Genomic DNA, 23,116 nt, shown 5'->3' on the forward strand with positions numbered 1-23,116 from the left:
TGTTGCCGGGATCTACATCCAGCCTCAACCTGAACCTGCTACCGATCTACATCTGACCCCTCCAGTTGGGCCAATGGGCTGCTAGTCTCTGCAGCAATCTGACCCTCAGCTGACCCTCTCCACAGTGAGCGTCCCAATCTCAATCATGAGAATTGACCAAATACCAAGGGAAAAGGGCAGACTCAGGGCTGTTAAGGGAAATATTGTTATAAATGGCAGATGGTGTTGTCATATCACAGAGGCATTTTAATAGCCACTGGCGGTGGGGGGGGGGGGGGGGTCCAGAGACAAGGAGACATACGCCAGTCATAAGGGCATGATAGTGAGCATGGACAGCTTGAATTATCACTGATCCCAGGGAACGTTCAGATCTGTCAGCCTGATCAGACCGTAATTCAGCCGAGACTAATGTATCCAAGCCATGCATTAAAATCCAAGGTTTTTAATGCTGCACAGTAGGATTTAAACTAGAGTTGCAGGGGAATGGGAGTGCCAAAGCAGCCAGTGGAGAGGTTGTGGAGGCAGATGTTGGTAATGCCTCAAACAAAGTTAGGATCAAAAGGTTGAGTGAGCATGGTGCCTGAGCTGCAAGATATATTGTAGGAAAGGCAGATAATAGTGCTGAAGATGAGGTAGCTGATTTACAAACAGAGGCAAAGTGTATTGAGGAGAGGATGTTGATGGGGCAAAATTGCAGTCAACAGGATGAGCTGCAATGTAAAAGGGTAAGTGATCAGAGTTTGATTGAAGTCACTCTGAAATTTGAGAAAGTGAAGCTCAAGTCAGATGTATCATTATTACAGAGGAGTAAGGGGAATTACAGATGTATGAGAGAGGAGCTGGCCAATGCTGATTGGAAGGGAGACTAGCAGGGATGACAAAGTGGCAATGGCTGAAATTTCTGGAAACAGCTTGGAAGGCACAGGATATATGCAACCCAAAGAGGAAAAGGTATTCAAAAGACAAGATGACACAACCATGGCTAACTACAGAAGTAAAAGTCAACATAAAAGCCAAAGAGAAGGCATATAATAGAGCAAAAATTAGAGGGAAGTTAGAGGATTGGGAAGCTTTTAAAAACCAACAGAAGACAACTAAAATGTCATTAAGAAGGTAAAAATGGAATATGAAAGAAAGCTAGCCAATAATATTAAAGAGGATACCAGAAGATACATAAAATGTAAAAGAGAGGGGAGAGTGGATATCGGACCCCTGGAAATTATGCTGAAGAGTTAGTAATAGAGGACAAGGAAATGGCAGACAAACTGAGTAAGTATTTTGCATCAGTCTTCACTGTGGAAGACACTAGCAGTATTGTGGAAGTTCCAGGTGTCAGGGGTCATTAAGTGTGTGAAGTTATCATTACTAGAGAGCAGGTTCTTGGGAAACTGAATGGTCTGAAGGCAGAAAAGTCAACTGGACCAGATGGTGTACGCCCTACTGAAAGAGGAAATGGAAGAGATTGTGGAGGAATTAGTAATGATCTTTCAAGTATCACTAGATTCTGGGATGGTTCTGCAATACACTGAAAACTGCAAAATGTCACTCTACTCCATAAGACAGAGTCACAGGAGAAAGGAAACAATAGACCATTTAGTGCACCCTCAGAAGTTGCGAAGATATTAGAGTCAATTACTAAGAATGAGGTTGCTGAGTACTTGGAGGCACAAGATAAAATAGGCCGTAGTTGGTATGGTTTCCTCAAGAAAAAAATCTTGCCCGACAGATCTGTTGAAGTTCTCTGAAGATATAACAAGCAGGATAAACAAAGGAGATTAGGTTGATGTGTATTTGGATTTTCAAAAGGCATTTGACAAGGTGCCACACATGAGGCTGCTTAACAAGCTACAAGCCCATGGCATTACAGGAAAGATTCTAGCACGGATAAAGTACTGGCTGATTGGCAGGAGGCAAAGAGTGGAAATAAAGAGGCCTTTTCTGGTTGGCTGCCAGTGACTGGTGGTGTTCCACAGGGGTCTGTGTTGGGACCGATTCGTTTACATTATATGTTAATTATTTGGATGATGGAATTGATGGCTTTGTTACAAGGCTTGGAGATAATATGAAGATAGATGGAGGGGCACATAGTTTTGAGGAAGTTGAGAGGCTACAGAAGGACAGACAGGTTAGGAGAATGGGCAAGAAAAGGGCAGATAGAATACAACATCAGGAAGTGTATGGTGGTGCACCTTGGTAGAAAAATAAAAGGGATGGTTATTTTATAAATTGAGAGAAAATACAAAAAACCTGAGGGGCAAAGGGACTTGGGAGCCCTTGTGCAGGATTCCCTAAAGGTTAATTTGCAGGTTGAGTCTGTGGTGAGGAAGGCAAATGTGATGTTAGCATTTAGTTCAAAAGGACAAGAATATAAAAGCAAGGATTTAATGTTGAAACTTTATAAAACACTGGAGATGCCTCACTTGGAGTATTATAAGCAGTTTTGGGCATCTTAGAAAAGGTGCGCTGAAATTAGAGAGTGTTCAAAGGAGGTTCGTGAAAATGATTCCAGGATTGAATAGCTTGTCATATGAAAAGTTTTGGATGGCTCTGGGCCTTTATTCACTAGAATTCAGAAGAAGAATGAGGGGTGACCTCATTGAAACCTATCAAATGGTGAAAGGCCTTGATAGAGTGGATATGGAAAGGATTTTTCTTATGGTGGGAGAACCTAAGACCAGAAGACAGCCTCAGAATAGAGGGGTGTCCTTTTAAAACACAGATGAGGAGGAATTTCTTTAGCCAGAGAGTGTGAATGTGTGGAATTCTTTGCCTCAGGCAGCTGTGGAGGCCAAGTGTTTATGTATATTTATGGCAGAGGTAAATATGTTCTTGATTGGTCAGGGCATGAAAGAATACGTGGAGAAGGCAGGAGAATGGGGCTGAGAGGAAAATTGGATCAACCATGATGAAATGGTGGAGCAGACTTGATGGGCCAGCTGCCTAATTCTGCTCTGAAATCTCATGGACTTGTGGTATCCGTTGTTAATGGATCAGTTCTTGCATGTTAGAATGCATTGGGAGGCTCTTAACTGCTACAAGCAGGTGAGCCTGCTGAGCAAGGATTATCTTGGTTGCCAACTCAGCTTTTGGGCTAAATGCTGTAACTCAATGCCAGTGTAGTTATGGATAGTGGTCTCTGTCATGCTAGGGAAAGCTGTTTTGTTCATCAGCTCCACATTCCTGTTTAACTTTTACATGTCTGAGGGAGTGAACCTCGATAATATTGTTCCCCGTCTGAATCACCATCATACCAGATATCCTATCCCTTATACCTGGATCCCAATCCTCCTACAGGATGACAAATCTGACCTTTACAGGGTTCGTGGGCATGCAGCTGAGTGTTATGTGCCATTTTTGCATTAGAGTCTACATACCACAGCAACTAATTTAACTTCAGAACATTCAGTGTGTTCTTATCCCGCACACTTAAAATAGTGTTCTAAGAACTCAAAGAAACCAACTTGCACTGCAGTCTCCTGTTTTTTTCAGAGGGTTTAGCAGTTACAGCGCCTGACTGGCACAACACAGTCATAAAAATCCACGGTACTTGAGGCAGAGAATCCCTTTTAGAAGGAAAAGCTATATGATTAAGACATTGCGATATTGCACATGGAAGTTTAACATCAGACAAATCAGCAAATACCTTCTCACAGCATCTTAGAGGACCCCATTTCTCACAACATTAGCCAGTGATCCACAACCCTCAGAGTTATCTATCCATCTGGGGACCTGATAAGTCTCGGCTATGGTATCGCATGACTTGCTTATCCACCTCCACATTTTCCTATATCCTGTTCGCACTGCCAAAGTGGTATGGGCTGGGTTGATCAGATCCAAACTAATCAAGTGTTCAGGAGTTGTGGGAATGAGTATATATGCACAACAAAGTAACTTAAACCTAATTTATTACCATAAAATAGAAAACAGAAATAAACCACACAAAATAGTAAATTACAAAGATTTTGCGTTTTTGTCACCATAACTTAGTCACTTAAGTTGTTACTGTTGTCTGGCGAATTCCAAATTCTGATTCGCTCATGAAAGAATCCCTGGGTTCTCAGCACCAATCACAATCTCTGGTCCTTGGTGAAGTTCAACAAAGCCAACAAATGCATCCAAATAAGTACATGCATCACAAGTGCAGAGACAAACAAACTCTGTAGCCTTTGGTCCAAATTCAGCCTGTTCTTAGTAAACACGTTCTGTGTCCATTAGCACATTCTTCATAAATCATTTAAACATTTCCTCATTCACTCAGGTCCGAACACACATTCCTTTGGACTTAAAAAGGGCATTAATGTTTTTATGTAAGTGATAAGCCTAAATCCAAAAAGAATCCATTAAGCCAACTATCAAGCCACTTAACAGGCATTCACATTTTATTGGCTACGTCCACACTACCACACTAGACCAGATAATTTTGAAAATCCCAGTTTCGTGTAAAAACGACAGGCATCCACACCAGGCATTTTTGAAAATACTTCCATCCACATTAAAACGGGTATTTGGGCAAATCTCCTCCTACTGGGCATGCGCAGGACACATCTACAGAAAACAAGCGACATGTTTGGTGTTGAATCTCGCTGTGAAAGACTTGGTGCGTGTTTGTTCAGTTACAGACTAGAAAAACTTAAAAGGAAATTGACAAACGACAGACAGCTGTTGGCTCTCGCAGGAGGATTTTAAACTAAAAAAAACAAATACTGGAGCATATGGAGGCAACCGACAGGGAGTTCATGGACAGTATGACCCAGCTGATGACAAACATTGAAAAACTGACTTACCCTGGAAACGTTTCCTACAGCCACAGTCTCTTCACCAATGAAAGGGATGACAGCTAGAATTAAATGCAATAGGGCTTGTTACTGGACAAAAGTGAAATTTGCTGTTACCTCATTTGTTTGCCTTTACTTTGGCCATGTCCTTCTGTATTATTTTGCTGTATTTAACACGTGCAATAAAATGAGTTACTGGGCAAAAGTGATTTTATTTTTACCTGAGTAAAAGTGAAACTTACAATTTCCCTTTTTTGGCCTTAACATTTTCACGTCTATGCCAAACATAAGCTACTACTTAAAAATTACATTTTGGAAGTAGTGACAATTGCATCTATTGAATGTTTGTACAAGAAATACATTAATAAAGCACCTTGTTAAATGTATAAAACATGTCTACATCAGTGTTATTGTGTATTTCCATACAATGTTACATTAGGCTGTTACGCATCTATTTTCAGAGAAGTACTTGCATAAATAGGTAAACCACCTTCATACAAGCAAGGACAGAAAACAGGGCAAAGTGATTATACTTATTTATTCAGTAAGTTTTGGGTCAAAGCATTTGGTGAGCACATTTCTAACTCTTCTGGCTTCATTCTTGTTGCTGTCTGTTCTGAAATTGTTAGGTTGTGTGGGGGGGGGGGTTGAAATTCCCTGTCATACTGCAAAGCTGCAGTAACATTCTGCTCAGGGACAGTCCCTGAAGCCGTCCGCCATTGTTGTTGTGGTGTTGGAGGTTGCGTTCAAGAAAACAATGAAATGCCGCGCTGCTGCCACCATCTGTTCCAGCACGTCATGACAGCGGTTTTAAAAAGCTCCGGTTACCCCGTACACATTACACCGCTCAACTGGCATTTTCAGATTTACACACCCTGGAGAGCGTTTTAGAAAAGCTCTGTTTTTGGAGGAGGAAAACGCTGTTTCATTATGGACAGAGGGTCAAAACAAAGAGAAAAAGTTTTGGTTACAGATTTATCCAGTCTAGTGTGGACGTAGCCTAAGAAAGAATCTAGCTATTATCAACAAATATTTAACAGATGTTAAGTGTTTACTCACTAACAGACATACAGATTCCACACGCAAGATCAGAAAGTGCTAAATTGTCATTTTTCCCTTCCAGACATTCATCGAATGTTTTACAAGAAATAATATGACACGCCTCTCTTTGTTGCTACTTATAAAAGGGTCAAGGAAAAGTCTGACACATTTAAAGCCATCTGCAATTTAGTGGCAGGTGATGGAAGAGGGCAATACTATCACTGTATATAAATTAATGTTGAGCACTTTATTTCTTCAGCTCAGGCAGTAGTTCTTCAGCAATACAAGAAAACAAACATTTTACTCAAAGGCTTTCCATGAACGTGAGCCTCGAGAATGAAGTATCTTACTTTAATTTTTCCTGCATTTTCACTATGCTAATTAAATAAAACATTTACATTTAAGTTGTGTTGTTTCCATGTTGATGAATTATTGAAGTACTGGGTCAATTCAGTTTCTAAATATGAAGAAGTTTATTTTCCCACAATGAAGCTCATTTGACAAATTTGTTTTATGTTGACCATGCTGTAGCTTGCACTTAAATGTTTTTTTTGTTGCACATCGGTAAAATATAATGTGTTTTCTGCTGTTGTCTCCATGCCTGTCAACAAACGTGCTGTGACATGTGATGTTTCCCATGATCTGTGGCAGTCTCAAGGATAACTAAAGATGGAAAATAAATACTGGGTATAGCAAGGACACCTGCACCCCATGGGAGAATAGAAAAAGAAACCACAATGATTTCAGCTGAAAATCTTTGTAATTTGGGTTAAACTGTTATGCACTGCCACCTAATCTCATAGATCTTTACAAAGTCCAAAGTGGAGTGATCTCTCTTTAACAAAGAACAGTCATGTTTTCTTCCCAGGGACATTATTTGATTCTATCACATTTTATAGCAACCTAGCATGTTCCTATCTGTTTTAATTCAAATTCAATGATTAAAGAAAAGAAAGGCACTAGTTCATGGATTTATTCTGTTACTCTGATAATAGTCCATTGTGATCATTTTTGAAAGATCAGAGGGTTTATTCAGCTTTGAAAGTACAGACATCCTGAAGTAAATGCAAAGTGCATCTTTTATTAATCCATACATTAATATTTCATGATTTCATTCTTATGCTTATGCATATCCTTCAAGAGGAAATCTGCTAAAGTAGTGTAAAGCAACCAGGTTTTTCAATAAATATATTATATGGGAATGAGGATGCACTTGTAAGCGGTGTCAACTAAGTTCATGGCAATGTTGCATAATGAAGAACAATGGCTCTCAACCCAAAGCCTGGGGGCAGCACTTGGTTCCCTGGGCACACTGCCTCAGGGATGTAATAGTTGTAAATGGATGGTAGAAAGGGTACAGATCCAGCCTGTGTAGCACGAAGAGACACATTCTGGCAAAAAAAAACACGGGAGTCACACACAGACTGTTATGAACAAAGTCAATACTCAATTAAGAGTAGCGAGATGAGTATTATGCTTGAAGCAAACCTAAAATTTAAGATGCTAGAATATTTTAAATAATGGAACTCACACAAGAGAAGATCTAATGATGTTTGAGAATAGACAGGGTGACATGGTAGTGTAGTGTTCAGCACCAACAATCAGGGTTCCACTCCTGCCACCCTCTGCAATGACTTTTCACCTTCTGCCTGTGACCATGTGGGTTTTGGTAAGGTTCAGCAAAATGGTGGCATGCTCAGACACATCAGCTACTCCAGGTCCAACCAAGAGTGTATTTGTTCATTCTGTACATCTTTTTCATGATTGCAAGTCACTGCTGGATACCAAGAACATCATTTACTGCAGGATTATCCCATCACCACATTGCTCAATACTGACAGAGCTGGATTTATTCTGTACCATTGTTGTGTTGTCACCTGGACTGGTCGCGTACCATTATGCTCAGAAGTTGCTTGGTGTGAGAGAATTGTCTTGGGTGTTTTTATTGTATTCACAAGATCCTGTTGGACATTGGTTAAGTAGAATACTGCAAGTGTAGTTCACTAGTTTATTGATGAGATCAATGGCAGGGGAGATGCTTTGCTTCGGATGTGGCAAGGACTAGACCGATATGGGGGGTGGGGGGGAGGTGTGACACCTGTTGCAGTTGCCCAAGAGATGAGACGCCAAAGTGGTATGGGAGAGGCTTTGTGGGGCACACCATACTGGCTTAGGGGCTGCCCCTCCCATCAGTACTGCCCTCCAGTGTTCACTCTATGGAAGAGCAAGCAGAACCAGGACAACTTACCAACAATCAACAGTAATGCCACTCAGGGACTTCGGTTATATATTTTTTTTCTTTGTGTCTGTATGTTTTTCTGATATCTTAACCATGTGTGCTATTTGTGCTATGTGCTGTTGCTAATGTGTTTTACAACTTGGCCCAGAGGAACACTGTTTCATTTGACTATATTCATGTATGGTTGAATGATAATTAAACTTGAAGAACTTCTGACTGCTTCGGTTTCTTCCCATATTCCAAAGGTTATTAAGGGCTAAAAAGTTGTGGACATGCAAGGTTGATGCAGTAAGCACGATGACATTGCAGGCTGCCCCCAGCACATATTCAGACTCTGTTAATTGTTGGCACAACAACCCATTTCACTGTATGTTTAGATGCTGAGATGTACATGTGACAAATAAAGCTAATCTTTATCTTCTTTGATATTTCTGGAATTGGGGTATTGGGCAACTGTTCTGCTACCAGCAATTAGAAAGATATGATGCTGGTTTCAGTGGCCAACGCCCTGAGCCCTGGATCCCGCCATTGAACACCACTGCCTCTCTACACTCTCACCCACTTCAAAAATACTTCCATTAACCAAATCATCCAGTCACATATAGGAGTAAATGGAAAGGCCATGCGGAGTTGGTATCCAAAATAAAGCTGGTGTGCACCAGGAGACCAGTCAGGGCTGAATTAACAGAGTATGAATTTGATACAGCATTTACAAGCTTGGCTGACAAAATTACACAGAAACTTGATGGTGGTTACAGAAAGACTTAATTAAATAATAAACTAGGTCTTCATTATAGAATAAAATGATTACCACAAGTTTAACTTAGTTCACAGTACATCCAATTTTCTATTACAAAAATGATGCTTGCCATATAATTAATAAAGTTGATGAAAGTTGGGTGTTGTCACTACTGCATTCTATATCTCTATTTTTAAAGTTTGCCTGTGGTCTGTGATTCCCTGTAACCACGTTAGCACAATCCACATCCCCGATTTAGCCCTCATTCCCCTACAACATCACATATTATCTGCTAACTTTGCTGTGAGTACTTTGTGATGTAATTCTGTTAAAGGGATCAGCACATGTTGCATGGGTGACTCCATTCATGTGCACATACTTTCTCAAAAAGCCATGTGAAAGGGACCATGTGATTGCTGTTGACAGGGTGAAGTATTGATAAGGAGAGCAGGGATGACTTTGTTGCTTCATTTTGATATTGTACCACAGGGCCTTTTACGTCCACCTGAGAGAACAGATTAAACCTTATCCAATAGACAACATTTAAGATGATATAGCAGTCCCTCAATACTGAATTTAAGTGTCAACTGAGTTTTTGTCCTCCAATCAAAGTTCAAAGCAAATTTTTTTTTATCAAAATTCATTACCTTGAGATCCATTTCCTTGCTGGCATTTACAAGAAAGAATAGAAATACAGTAGAATTTCACAACGAACTGTACGTAAGCAGTCATAAAGACTGACAAATAACCAATTTGTAAAAGCAGACAAACTGCACAAATAACAAAAACATTACTGAGAACAAGAAATGTAAAGTGCGCCTGTAGGTCATAGAATCAGTTTGGGGTAGTAAGTGATGATTGGGGTTATTCACTGGAAAGAGACCCACTTGTAAGTCATTTAGTGTTTTAGTGGGATTTGTAAATATAATGGATGAACTTCCATAAAAGTCTCCTGAGGCCTAGATGGAGAGAGAGTGAAGGCTGATTGTGTAGGATGAGGACAAGTGGAAGCACAAGAAACAACATTATGTACAGGTTTGAGGTAAAGGAAAAATAGGAGGAAATAATAAGGAGCCTAAAGATCTGGAGTGGACTAGGGGATCCATAAACACTGAACCAAGTCAAAGTAACAACTTGAAGGAAGAAGGTCATGTTCATCTTGCCTACACCTGAAGTCACTGTCAACTAATAACCAATTAATCTACATCAGACCCAATCAAAAGGCAATGAGAAGACCCAGTACTGAAATGCTTTGAGAACAGTAAGTTCCTCCCAGCCTGCAGTTCAATATGTCCATGCCCCTATTCACAAGGTATTATTTCCTAAAAGCAATTGGTCCTGTTTGTATTTAAATGAATGAATCTCACTGAGTGAACTAGTGTAACTGGAGCCTGATCACAATCGGTCCTTTCAGGAGAAGATGAGTAGTTTGAGGAGGGGAGTGGTGAACACTTGAAGCAATGTGACCTGAATGACATTAACATACCGTGTTGTTGTTTCAGCACAGTACTTTGCAAGCACCATGTTCATCGTGGGCCTCTCTGTGGTCGTTACTGTACTGGTTCTTCAGTTTCATCACCATGATCCTCATGCAGGGAAAATGCCCAAGTGGGTAAGTTAATGATATCACCAAAAGACATATTTTGGAGAAATTGATTTGTAAGTGAAGGTGGCTTCCAAACTTGGTGGAAAATGTTCTTCAGTCAGTTAATTCACTGTTTGTTGGTCTGAGGTCAATAAATTAATTAAAGTAGAGAGTGGAAGAATTGATTGAAGACTGAGGAACTGCATCTAAAAAAGGAGGCTCTGAAGGAATGAAGTTTCCTATGATTGGGAAATGCTCCTTAAATATTCATGGTGGATAAGCAATGGTGAATATTAGAAGAATGCAGGGCTGGATTTACAATAATCATTTCTTTCCTGTCTGGCAAAATTTAAATGGGGAAACGGGCTTGAGTATGACATTGAAAATATTCGCAGAAAAATTATATAAAATGAAGAAGAGTAGGAACCTGAGGAGCAGTTTAGAATTTGGCAAAGGAGGAGAAAGGGTTTGTTTAAGAAGGGGAAAACCGTATGACAGTAATGTTGCAGTGAATATAAAATCCAACTATAAAAGCTTCTAAGGAGTTATGAAGAGAGAAAAAAATAATCAAAGCATTGTAAATATCTTACAATAAAAATTGGAATTTTCAATGGAAACAAAATAAACAATAGATCAATTAAACAGATCCACAACTGAGACAAAACCATCCAGAGGAGAATTGGAGGTCAAGTGAAAGGGAGGAAGTGAATGAAATCAGATTTAGACAGAAATAGTGTTAGAGACATTTATGATGTTAGAGGCCAATAAACCCCAGTACCCAGTAGCCTGCATCCCAGAAAAATCAAGAAAGTGATAAAAGAAATAAGGTGGGTTGCTAATGATTTTCAAAAGTTCCTGAAACACTTCCAACTGATTGGTAGGTAGCTAATGTAATCCCTTTAAAGTAAAAACCAGTGAGAGAGAATTATAGACCAGTTAACTTAACTGAAGCTGTGGGACAATGCTAAAGTTCATGATGTAATAGCAGAACATTTATAAAACAGCAAAATGATTGCTCAAAGTCAGCATGGAGTGATGAAAGGGAAACCATGCACACAAATATACAAGAACACTTCAGTGGTGTAACTAGTAGAAGAGATGAAGGAGAACTAGTGGATACAATGCATTTTGAATTTCAGTAAGTTTTCAGTGAAGTCCTACATTAGAGCCTAACAGCAAGATTAAATGAGTGGGATTTAAATTCAAGGTCACTTGAATTATTAATATGGAAGTAAATGAAGTTAACCTTACACTGGCATAAAAATCCACCAGAGTCACTGACATTCATTAGAAAAGAGCCCAGTCTGACCATATGAAACTGTAGTTCCACAGCAGTGCACTTCACTCATAATTGTCCTCCAGAATACACTATAAACCATTCCATTCAAGGGTGATAATGAAAGGGTAATTATTGTTTACCTGTCATCAATAATTGCATCTCTGAATGGATGAAGGGGAAGGGCCCTCTCTTTCCTCAAAGCTGCTCCATACCAACTGAGGCAAAAATTTCATTAGGATCTTACTGACTTGACATTAATCAATTGTCAGCTTTCCTCAATAGCCCACAACTGCCATCCCATTCTAGCAATGGGCATCATAAATGGCAATGATAGGGGACTTTTTCCCACAGCTATGGTTCTGAAGATGTTTAGGATTAGGAATGCATCTAGAACTTGACTAGGCTAATAGACTGCATGTGCTGACTATCCGAAATAAGAACAGAAAATGCTGGGAAAACTTGTCAGTTTAGGTGGCCTCTGTGGACAGATGAACATTTCAGTTCTGGGACCCTTCTCAGAGCTGAGAGAATGAGAAAGATTAGTAGATTAGTTGTCCCTTGTGAAGTGACCCTAGTGTGAGGGTGAGCGGTTGAAACTGGAAGGCAGTGGTTGGGAGGAAGTTGAGGGATGTTTGGGGAATAAAATGGAATGTATAGTAGTGAAGGCTGAATGTAAATGGATGGGTGATAGTTGGCATAGACTCAGTGGATTGATGGGGGCCTATTTCCATGTTGTATGTTTATGACACTAATGAAATTGTGATTATGAATATATACTCTTAGTCTCCTATAGCTAGTGTGATTGTCAATTTACAATCACTGCTCCCACCACAGAGAAGATGATAATGGATTCAGCTATGAAAGATGGGAAGGAAATGGAAGATGTATAAATGCTAATAGCTTTTATGAATGTTAATTGTTCACAATTGAGATTGTATTCAGATCATAAAATTGAAGATGTTTTTCTAATATTAAAAATCTCTATATCACACATTGTATATAATTTACAAAGCTCATGGCTGCATGTGTATTCTTTTCTGACATGTAACCTGTTTCTTATAATGGGGTCAGTAACTTTGATTCATCATAGTGCTAGATATCTGACATCAGTCAATATTTCATGATCTGTTGGCGGGAGACCCTGGGGACTTTATCCTGAGCAGCTATCATTATTAAAGAACGGATGATTGCTTTCAGAGTGTGCTGGGTATTTTATTGTGCAAGAAAAAGAGCTTGAGGTATAATAGCTCCTTTCAAGGGTAAACTTGTGAGGACAACGTAAAGTGAGGGAGTCAAAGGTGATGAACATCAAAAGAGGCACCCACTGTCAGTTCGAAGGATGTTCTGACCATTTTTCCACAGAAAAGATGTGATTAAAAATGTTAAACTAGAAATGCTTCTTAATGGCACAACTTTCATGCATATTAGGTCTCTACAGCCAAGATACTAGAAGAATGAGAGGCGACCTAATATAAAGTACACAATTCTTCATGGTTCAAAAGGGTAGATAGGGAGCAAATTTCCCTTTGGCTAAGTGCCCACAGTTATGGAGTGACACACACAAACTGCTGGAGGAATTAACGAAGGCTCTCCGCCTGAAACATCAACTGTTTATTCCCATCCACGCATACTGCCTGTTTTGCTGAGTTCTTCCAGCATTTTGTGTGTGTTACTCAAGGTTTCCCTTCTGCAGAAACTCTTGTATTTATGAAACGCAGTTAAACTGGGTGATGAGGAAAGAATATCCTCCGCTTGCCATCATGGGCCAAGGCACTAAGTACAGGAGATGAGACAAACATTGATTAGTCTTCTGAGTGCATTTCTCCTCACCATTTTCTGGGAAGGATGTGATTAAGCTGGAAAGGGAGCTGAAAAAGTCCATAAGGATGTTACTTGGATTGCAGAGTTTCAGTAATCAGGAGAGATTAGGTCTGCTTTCCCTGGAGTGAATGAGGCTGAGAGGTGACAACTTGAGAAGCTTTCATAGCCTTGTTTGTTTCCCATGGTAAGGGTGTCTAATGCTATAAGGCATATTCTAGGTTTACGTTGAAAGGGGGAAGGGTTGAAGGGGATCTGAGGGATTGTTGGTATCTGGAAGAGCTCCCACAAGAGGTGGTGGAGGCAGAAACAATTAAATATTTAAGTAGCTTTATGACAGGAATGTTAATGAGCAAGGCACAGAGGGGCAAGAAACTAATCTATTGAATCTGTAATACATCATCTTTAAATATCATTGCTCACTCTTTTTAGATTCTAAAACTGTTGCAATGAAATCTGGAAATCCAATAGCTTATTTTACAAAATTATTGACTTAGAGTTGCCTCTAATAGCCTATAGAGCAATCAACACAACTCTGTGCTTTTTTCAAAAAGAAGGCTTACTTCTTCTCATCTGTGCCTCGGCCTGTGCTCAACGAAGCTGGTAAATCAAAACCCTCCCACTCTATCACCGGCACACACTGACAACAGCTGTTTTGCCTGACCCTGCCTTCCTGTGATTTTGTGCTGAGTTTAAGCCTCTCATGCTGTTGCTGTGCCTGTTCAGCTGAACAAGACTGACCTTGCCCCGAGCTACTCCTTTTACACTCTTTCTTGACATTCAGTAGGGCTGTTACACCAACAATTACTGCACCTGAGCCACCAAAAACAATGGCACATTGTGCTCCTCATCATCAGCCGCATTCCACTTCCTCCAGGGTCCCTGACTACTCCACCCTCCACTACTCACAATCCTCTCACTTCTTCTGTTCTATCTCCTCCTCATTTGGTCAATGGGAAACTCAAGATCCATCCCAATATCTCCAAAGACAAAACAGCAGATGGCTGCACATGTAAGCTATGATTAGAGTATTTTTATAATAATGCAACAGCAAAGTGGGTTTCTACTGTCAAACAAATCAGGATTTATTAGTTAATTCATTGATTTACCTGGATATTAGTCAGTTTTATATGTTATCAACAGTTCCATCTTTCCAGATTGTCGTGTTTCTCAGTTCTTCGACATAATTACTGATCACCATCATTTTGTTTGAATGCTTTTGGCATTGCCTTTTGTCCCAAGAACACAAAAAAAATAGGAGCAGGAATGGCCACTTGGCCCCTCAACCCTGACCCACTATTCAACACGACTGGGGTAGCAATGCCTCTAATTTTTTCTTTAACAATGAATACAAACTTCTGGCTATATGACCACACATCAATAAAGCTATACTGTTCTGGCTATAAAACTGTACTTCATATGTAAAATCTCTACTTTTTACAACATAAATATAAATCCATATTTCATAGACAATTTTAACTGAAAGATCTCAGTATGTCTTCCTGCTGCCAAAGAAGTGTATCCATCCCAGAGTTTTAAACATGGACTAAGTGTTTCAGGTTTTGAGTTTGAGTAATCAAGTTATGCTCTGCCGTCTAAAATGAATAAGGTAGGCATTTCTCATAGATTGTGTTCATCACTGCTTGGTGGTTCTACCTTCTAATGAATAGGTTGTCCCAGGATTTAACTTTATAGAGCACTGCAGCACAGACACAGGCCCTTTGGCCCATCTATTCCATGCCAAACTGTTATCATGTCTAATCCCATCGGCCCACACTTAGACCACAGCCCTCCATGATCCTCCCATCCATGTACTTATCCAAACTTCTCTGGCTTCCTAACTCATAAGGGAGTCAACAGAGTACTAATCTGAGCACTGTTGATGAAAAATATGAAAATGAAGAGAGTGACACAGGATTGTGTAGCCTTGAAACTCAAGTGTGAAAAGTAACAATAAACTAGCAATATGCCTTACACCAGAAGTGAACAACAAATTAATCAAAATGGAATTGGACAGTAGTTTGGCTGTTTCATTCATTCCACAAGATGAGATTGGACGGCATTTTAAAGATACTAAACTGAAGCCTGCAAATATCCAACTAAGAACTTATACTGAAGAAAAGATAACTCCTGTGGGAATGACATTTGTAACAGTGAAATACAACAAGCAACAAGCTACATTGAGATTGTATCTGCTAAACAAAAAGGAGGGACAGCATTGTGGGGACGTGAGTGGCTGAGACAACCACTACTTGCTTGGAGATCTACCTACAATTTGCATGCCACATCTACTGCAATGAAGCCAACTGAAAGCAAATTAGGAAAAGTACTGGATGATGCCGCAACTGTCTCCATGCCAAACACCGTGAACTGTCACTGAACTGAGGACAACCAGGTGGTGGATGCAAACCTCTGTGCCTCTGGTTGGAAAGCCTATTGGACCAAAGAAGGGCCATGCTGCTCAGTGGAATCGTGAAGGTGATGATAGCGATGGTCTTTCTATAACAGTTTTTGTAGGTAACATACTTGAGAAAGCTTCTGATATGTTAATCAGGCAGTTACATGTGAATTGTAGCTATGTTTTAAGCAACAAGCTTCAAGAAAGTTGCAAGCATTCAGCTTTTATGAGTATAAAGAATCAGAATCTACTCTGCACACATTAAGGTTATTCTATGAACTTCAAGTCAGAGACAAAAAAGGCGCTGGTAAAAGTAGATGCAAAGACCAAAGCCCAGCTGGATGAATAGAAAACCAAAAAGAAAGGAGTCAATGGAAATACGAAAACAGAGGATTTGTCAGATGATGTTGTGGATGCGGAAACCAAGAGAGATCAAATCATAAAAGGAATAGAAGAAGGATTAATAAGAGAATACTCCAGTGAATTAAATGGACATTCCGAAGGTCAAGATGCACAAGCTAGAAGAAGGAAAAGGAGGGAAGAGATGGAGAGAAAGAAGGTGAACAAGAAAGGGAATAGTGTGAAAGAGAGAAGGAATTTAAGAAAGAAAAAGAAATGGATCAAAATAGATCAGAGAGAGAAAATGAGAAGAAAGGCATCTAGAGCTGTCAGAATCTCTGCCTGTGGTTTGAGTGAACTCCTACAACCACCGCTGAAACTGAGGTTCTTCCAGTGCCAGGTCCCACCTGCCAAGTGAGTAATCCCCTTTGTCAGGAAAGACATTATCCCACAAGAGAAAGAAATCCTCCACAGCTATCAAAACTTTAGGCCTTAAATTTACAATGCTGTGGATGTCTGATCTGTATATAGTAGTTCTTCTATACAATGTACTCTATATATAGTTGAGATGCATTCTATATTGTGTTGGAGTTTACAGCAAAGCAGGGAAGAGTTGTGTATTTAATATTTCAATAATTTTGAGTAATTTTGTATGTATCTTTGTATGCAGATATATGCATCTTTGTTGTCCAGATGTTCCACAGGCTGAGTGAAGAAAGAATGAAATGACATCTGCTATTGAACTGTTGTGCTGGGAGGCAAATTGGAGGAGATCCAAGTAACATCTCAAGCAGGAGTGATGTTTTTCATCACTAACCTCTCAAAGCACTCCACAGTGAATGTAAGTGCTACTAAATGACAGTCATTGAGGCAGGTTACTATATCCTTCTTGAAGCAGGAGGATACCTTAAACTGCTGAATCGAGAGGTTAAGGATATCGGTGAACTCTCCAGCAAGTTGATCAGCACAGGTCTTCATTACTCAGCCAGATTCTTCAGCTGGGTTTAATGCTTTCCAAAGGTTCACCCTCCTAACAGATACTCTCATGTTGGCCTCAGAGACTGAAATCACAGGTTCTTCAGGGGCTGTGGGAATTCATGGAGTTCCTCCACGTTTGATGGTGAAAGTGTGCAATGAAGGCATTGAGCTCATCTGGAAGCGAATCCTTGTTTTCTGCTATGTTGCTTGGTTTCACTTTTTAGGAGCTAATAGCATTCAAGCCCTGTCACAGCTGGCAAGCATTCTTTAGTGATTCAAGTTCAGTTCGGAATTGCCACTTCATCTGTGAGGTGGCATTCTGGAGATCGTACCTGGACCTCTTGTATCTTACTTAGTCACCAAACCCGGATACCACCAATCTGGCCCTCAGCAGATGTGGATATCATGCTTCATCCAGGGCTTCTTGTTGGGTAAGACTCTGAATGGGGACACATTCATATACAGCTGTTCATATAAACTCCATGACAACTGTGGTGAATTCATTTAGAAATTCTGAGTCCTTGAACATGGCCCAGTCCACCAACTGGAAGCAATCACATAGGTGCTTCTCTGCCTCCAGAAACCACCCCTTTGTTGTCCTTATTTCTCGAGCCTTGCTCTTTAGCTTTTGCCTGTATGCAGATAGGGGAAGGACAGCCAGCTGGTTGGGTTTCTCAAATTGCAGTCTGGGCATGGATTGATAGGCATTCCTTATTGTAGTATAGCCATATATCGGGACCTCTAGTGCTGCAGGTTATATACTGATGGTAATTGTGCAGAGATTTCTTCAAACAAGCCTGACTGAAGCCCCCAAGTATAATTTGAAATGTGCCAAGGTGGACTGTATTTTAGTTTGCTGATGGCAGCATTCAATATCCCGAGTGCCTGATTACCACTGGCTTTTTGCAGTATGTAAACTGTAGTCAGGATCACAGAGGAGAACTCTCTTGGCAAGTAGAATGGTCAGCACTTAATTATTAGATGTTCCAGGTTGGAGAAACAGGAGTATATCAAAATTGCCACTTTCAAGTACCACAGAGAGTTTATCTTGAAACATAAGCCCCCATCTCTTGCCTTCTCTGAATTAGCAGTTTTGTCCATCCTATATATTGAGAAGTCTTCAGGTCTGATCACTGAATCTGGCTTTTCAATGAGAGCCATGTCTCTGGGAAATGCAGAACACAGCAATTCCTCATTTCCCGATGATTTAGCAATCTTGCCCTTGCGCCCTCAATCTTGTTTTCCAGTGACCGTATATTTGCTAACAAGATGCTGGGTAGAGGGGGTCTCTTTCCTTTGCATTTCAGTCTGGCTTGGAGTCCACCACTCCCCTCTCTCTTTCTGTCATGATGATGTACCTTCGCCTGTATACTTGAGAGTTAAGTCCAACAAGTCCTTGACAAGATCATGAAATCACTATTTCATTAAGATGGTTCAAAAGTACATTGTTTAAAGAAAAATTATACGCTGCAGATTGCAGTGTGGGTAATTTGAAAGAGGGATATTTAGAAGTTTTGTAAGCAGCCTGCCGGATGTCATGAATCTTTACTGGCACCACCTTGGGAAGGTCAGACTATATAGGTACCTCCATATTCATTGCTGATATTTACTTTCCTTGTAATGAGGAATCCAGAGTTAATGGTCCTGGTGTACATCTTATATTGCCAAGGTAACAACCTCTCCCTCAATGTCCAAAAAGCAAAAGAGCTGATTGTGTTTTGCACAAGGAACGGAGACAGACTCGCCCCAATTCATTGCTTGGGATTTGGACATTGATAGCAAGGTCAGTATATACTGTCCATCCCTTAATTGCTCTTGAAAAGTGATGATGAGCCAACTTCTGAAGGTGTTACCTTTCTTCTGCTGAAGCCACCCCAACAGCATTTCAGGATTTTAACCCACCAGCAATGCAGGAACAGCAATGGATTTCCAGTCTTGTGTATCCTATAACGGTAATCCTATGTATCTATTGCCATTGTCCTTCTTGGTGTTAGTGGTCATGTGTTTGGGAGGTGCTGCTAGGTAGCCAAGCTGGTAACTGTGGTGCACTTCCTGATCTTTGCATGTTGCAACCATTATGTGCCAAGGGTGAAGAACTGTACAGAGAGGATGGTGGATGGGGTGTCAATCAATTGAACTGCTTGTTTCTGGATAGTGAGAAGAATTTTGTGTACTGTTGAATTGCAATCATCAGAGCAAGGAGTGAGTGTTCTGTCACAATCCTGGCTTGTGGAAAGTCTTTGGTAAGTCACTTGCCTTGCCTCCAATTTGCTCCTAAAGCCTTATTTATGCAGCTGTTCACAAGAAACTGTGTAATGTAATATTGAAGAAAATTCAAGGACAATAAGACCACAAATAATCAAAGTTCCAAAAAGAATTAGTGCTTTAGTTGGAGCAGATAGGGAGACAGATTCTGGAAAGGTGTAATAATAACAGGGTTGTCGTGGTGGGAGATTTTAATTTCACAAATATCAATTGGCATCTCTCTAGAGCAAGGGGGTTAGATGGGGTGGAGTTTGTTAGGTGTGTTCAGGAAGGTTTCTTGACACAATATGTAGATAAGCCTACAAGAGGAGAGGCTGTACTTGATCTGGTATTGGGAAGTGAACCTGGTCAGGTGTCAGATCTTTCCGTGGGAGATTATTTTAGAGCTAGTGATCACAATTCTATCCCCTTTACCAGAGCATTGGAGAGGGATAGGAACAGACAAGTTAGGAAAGTGTTTAATTAGAGTAAGGAGAACTATGAGGCTATCAGGCAGGGTCTTGGAAGCATAAATTGGGAACAGATGCTCTCAGGGAAATATACAGAAGAAATGTGGCAAATGTGCAAGGGATATTTGCGTAGAGTTCCGCGAAGATATGTTCCAATGAGACAGAGACAGGATGATAGGGTACAGGAACTGTGTTGCACAAACGCCGTTGTAAATCTAGTCAAGAAGAAAAGAAGAGCTTACAAAAGGTTCAAAAAACTAGGTAATGATAGAGATCTAGAAGATTATAAGGCCAGAAGGGGCCATGAGAAGGCCTTGGTGGACAGGTTTAAGGAAAACCCCAAAGCATTCTACAAGTATGTGAAGTGCAAGAGTTTAAGATGTGAGAGAATAGGACCAATCAAGTCTGACAGTGGAAAAGTGTGCATGGAAACAGAGGAGATAGCAGAGATACTTAATTAATACTTTGCTTCAGTATTCACTATGGAAAAGGATCTTGGCGATTGTAGGGATAACTTACAGTGGACTGAAAAGCTTGAGCATGTAGATATTAAGAAAGAGAATGTGCTGGAGCTTTTGGAAAGCATCAAGTTGAATAAGTCGCCGGGACCGGATGAGATGTATCCCAGGCTACTGTGGGAGGTGAGGGAGGAGATTGCTGAGCCTCTGGCGATGATCCTTGCAACATCGATGAGGACAGAATTAGTTCTGGAGGATTGGAGGGTTGTGGATGTTGTTCCCTTATTCAAGAAAGGGCGTAAAGATAGCCCAGGAAATTAAAGCCCAGTGAGTCTTACTTCAGTAGTTGGTAAGTTAGAACATAGAACAGTACAGCACATTACAGGCCCTTCAGCCCACAATGTTATGCCGACCCTCAAACCCTGCCTCCCATATAACCCCCCACCTTAAATTCCTCCATATACCTGTCCAGTAGTCTTTTAAACTTCACTAGTGTATCTGCCTCCACCACTGACTCAGGCAGTGCATTCCACACACCAACCACTCTCTGAGTGAAAAACCTTCCCCTAATATTCCCCCTTGAACTTCCCACCCCTTACCTTAAAGCCATGTCCTCTTGTATTGAGCAGTGGTGCCTCTTAATATCCTGTTTACCTCTATCATGTCTCCTCTCATCCTCCTCTCCAAAGAGTAAAGCCCTAACTCCTTTAATCTCTGATCATAATGCATACTCTCTAAACCAGGCAGCATCCTGGGAAATCTCCTCTATACCCTTTCCAATGCTTCCATATCCTTCCTATAGTGAAGCTTTGCCAGCAACTTTTATGTTAAAGACCTTTGCCATTTATACCCAACAATAGACAATTCTAATGCACTTCAGATTGGGCTCTTATCCCTCCTTCCTACTTAATCTCATTCTGCTATTCAAAATTGTGGTACAAAATGAATAATTGCTAATGATTTCTTTATTACAGCTTCTTTAACGTAGAACATAGAATAGTACAGCACATTACAGGCCCTTCAGCCCACAATGTTGTGCCGACCCTTAAACCCTGTTTCCCATATAATCCCCCACCTTAAATTCCTCCATATACCTGTCTACACTAGAGTATCTGCCTCCACCATTGACTCAGTTAGTGCATTCCACGCACCAACCACTCTCTGAGTGAAAAACCTTCCTCTAGTATCCCCCTTGAACTTCCCTCCCCTTACCTTAAAGCCATGTCCTCTTATACTGAGCAGTGGTGCCCTGGGGAAGAGGCGCTGGCTGTCCACTCTGTCTATTCCTTGTAATATCTTGTATTATGTCTCCTCTCATCCTCCTGCTCTCCAAAGAGTAAAGCCCTAGCTCCCTTAATCTCTGATCATAATCCATACTCTCTAAACCATGCAGCATCCTGGTAAATCTCCTCTGTACCCTTTCCAATGCTTCCACATCCTTCCTATACTGAGGCGACCAGAACTGGACACAGTACTCCAAGTGTGGCCTAACTAGAGTTTTATGGAGCTGCATCATTACATCACGTCTCTTAAACTCTATCCCTCGACTTATAAAAGCTAACACCCCGTAAGCTTTCTTAACTACCCTATCTACCTGTGAGGCAACTTTCAGGGATCTACGGACATGTACCCCCAGATCCCTCTGCTCCTCCACACTGCCAAATATCCTGCCATTTATTTTGTACTCTGCCTTGGAGTTGATGGAAAAGATCCTGAGAGGCAGGAGTTATGAACATTTTGAGAGGAATAATATGATTAGCAATAGTCAGCATGGCTTTGTCAAAGGCAGGTCATGCCTTACAAGCCTGATTGAATTTTTTGAAGATGTGACTAAACACAGTGATGAAGGTAGAGCAGTAGATGTAGTGTATATGGATTTCAGCAAAGCATTTAACAAGGTACCCCATGCAAGGCTTATTGTGAAAGTAAGGAGGCATGGGATCCAAGGAAACATTGCTTTGTGGATCCTGAAGTGGCTTGCCCACAAAAGACAAAGAGCTGTTATAGATGGGTCATATTCTGCATGGATGTCGGTGACCAGTGGTGTGTCTCACCCTACTCTGTGACCCCTACTCTTTGTGATTTTTATAAATGAGCTGGATGAGGAAGTGGAGGGATGGGTTAATAAATTTGCTGATGACACCAAGGTTGGAGGTGTTGTGGATAGTGTGGAGGGCTGTCAGAGGTTACAGCAAGACATTGATAGGATGTAAAACTGGGCTGGGAAGTGGCAGATGGAGTTCACCCAGTTAAGTGTGAGGTGGCTCATTTTGGTAGGTCAAATATGATGGCAGAATATAGTATTAATGGTAAGACTCTTTGCAGTGTGGAAGATCAGAGTGATCTTGGAGTCCGAGTCCACAGGACACTCAAAGCTGCTGCGCAGGTTAACTCCGTGGTTAAGAAAGCACATGGTGCATTGGCCTTCATCAATTGAGGGATTGAGGTAATGTTGCAGCTATATAGAATACTGGTCAGACCCCACTTGCAGTACTGTGCTCAATGCTGGTTGCCTCACAAGAGGAAGGATGTGGAAACCATAGAATGGGTGCAGAGGAGATTTAAAAGAATGGTGCCTGGAATGGGGAGCATGCCTTATGAGAATAGGTTGAGTGAACTCAGCCTTTTTTCCTTGGAGCGACAGAGGATGAGAGGTGACCTGATAGAGGTGCATAAGATGATGAAAGGCATTGATCGTGTGAATAGTCAGAGGCCTTTTCCCAGGGTTGAAATGGCTAGCACGAGAGGGCATA

The 23,116-nt window shown here is 40.8% G+C and overlaps 1 protein-coding gene across 3 annotated transcripts in view; it reads left to right on the plus strand.

Annotated features, from left to right (window-relative positions):
- Positions 1–23,116, plus strand: part of chrna8 (cholinergic receptor, nicotinic, alpha 8) — a 364,842-nt gene that overhangs the window by 324,785 nt on the left and 16,941 nt on the right. For all 3 annotated transcript variants that reach the window (XM_073048652.1, XM_073048653.1, XM_073048654.1), the window contains exon 9: positions 10,297–10,406. In XM_073048652.1, the coding sequence (XP_072904753.1) occupies positions 10,297–10,406 (110 nt within the window). The remainder of the gene's footprint in view (positions 1–10,296; positions 10,407–23,116) is intronic.

The sequence above is a fragment of the Hemitrygon akajei genome, chromosome 6 (genome assembly GCF_048418815.1).
Source record: "Hemitrygon akajei chromosome 6, sHemAka1.3, whole genome shotgun sequence".
Taxonomy (NCBI): domain Eukaryota; kingdom Metazoa; phylum Chordata; class Chondrichthyes; order Myliobatiformes; family Dasyatidae; genus Hemitrygon; species Hemitrygon akajei.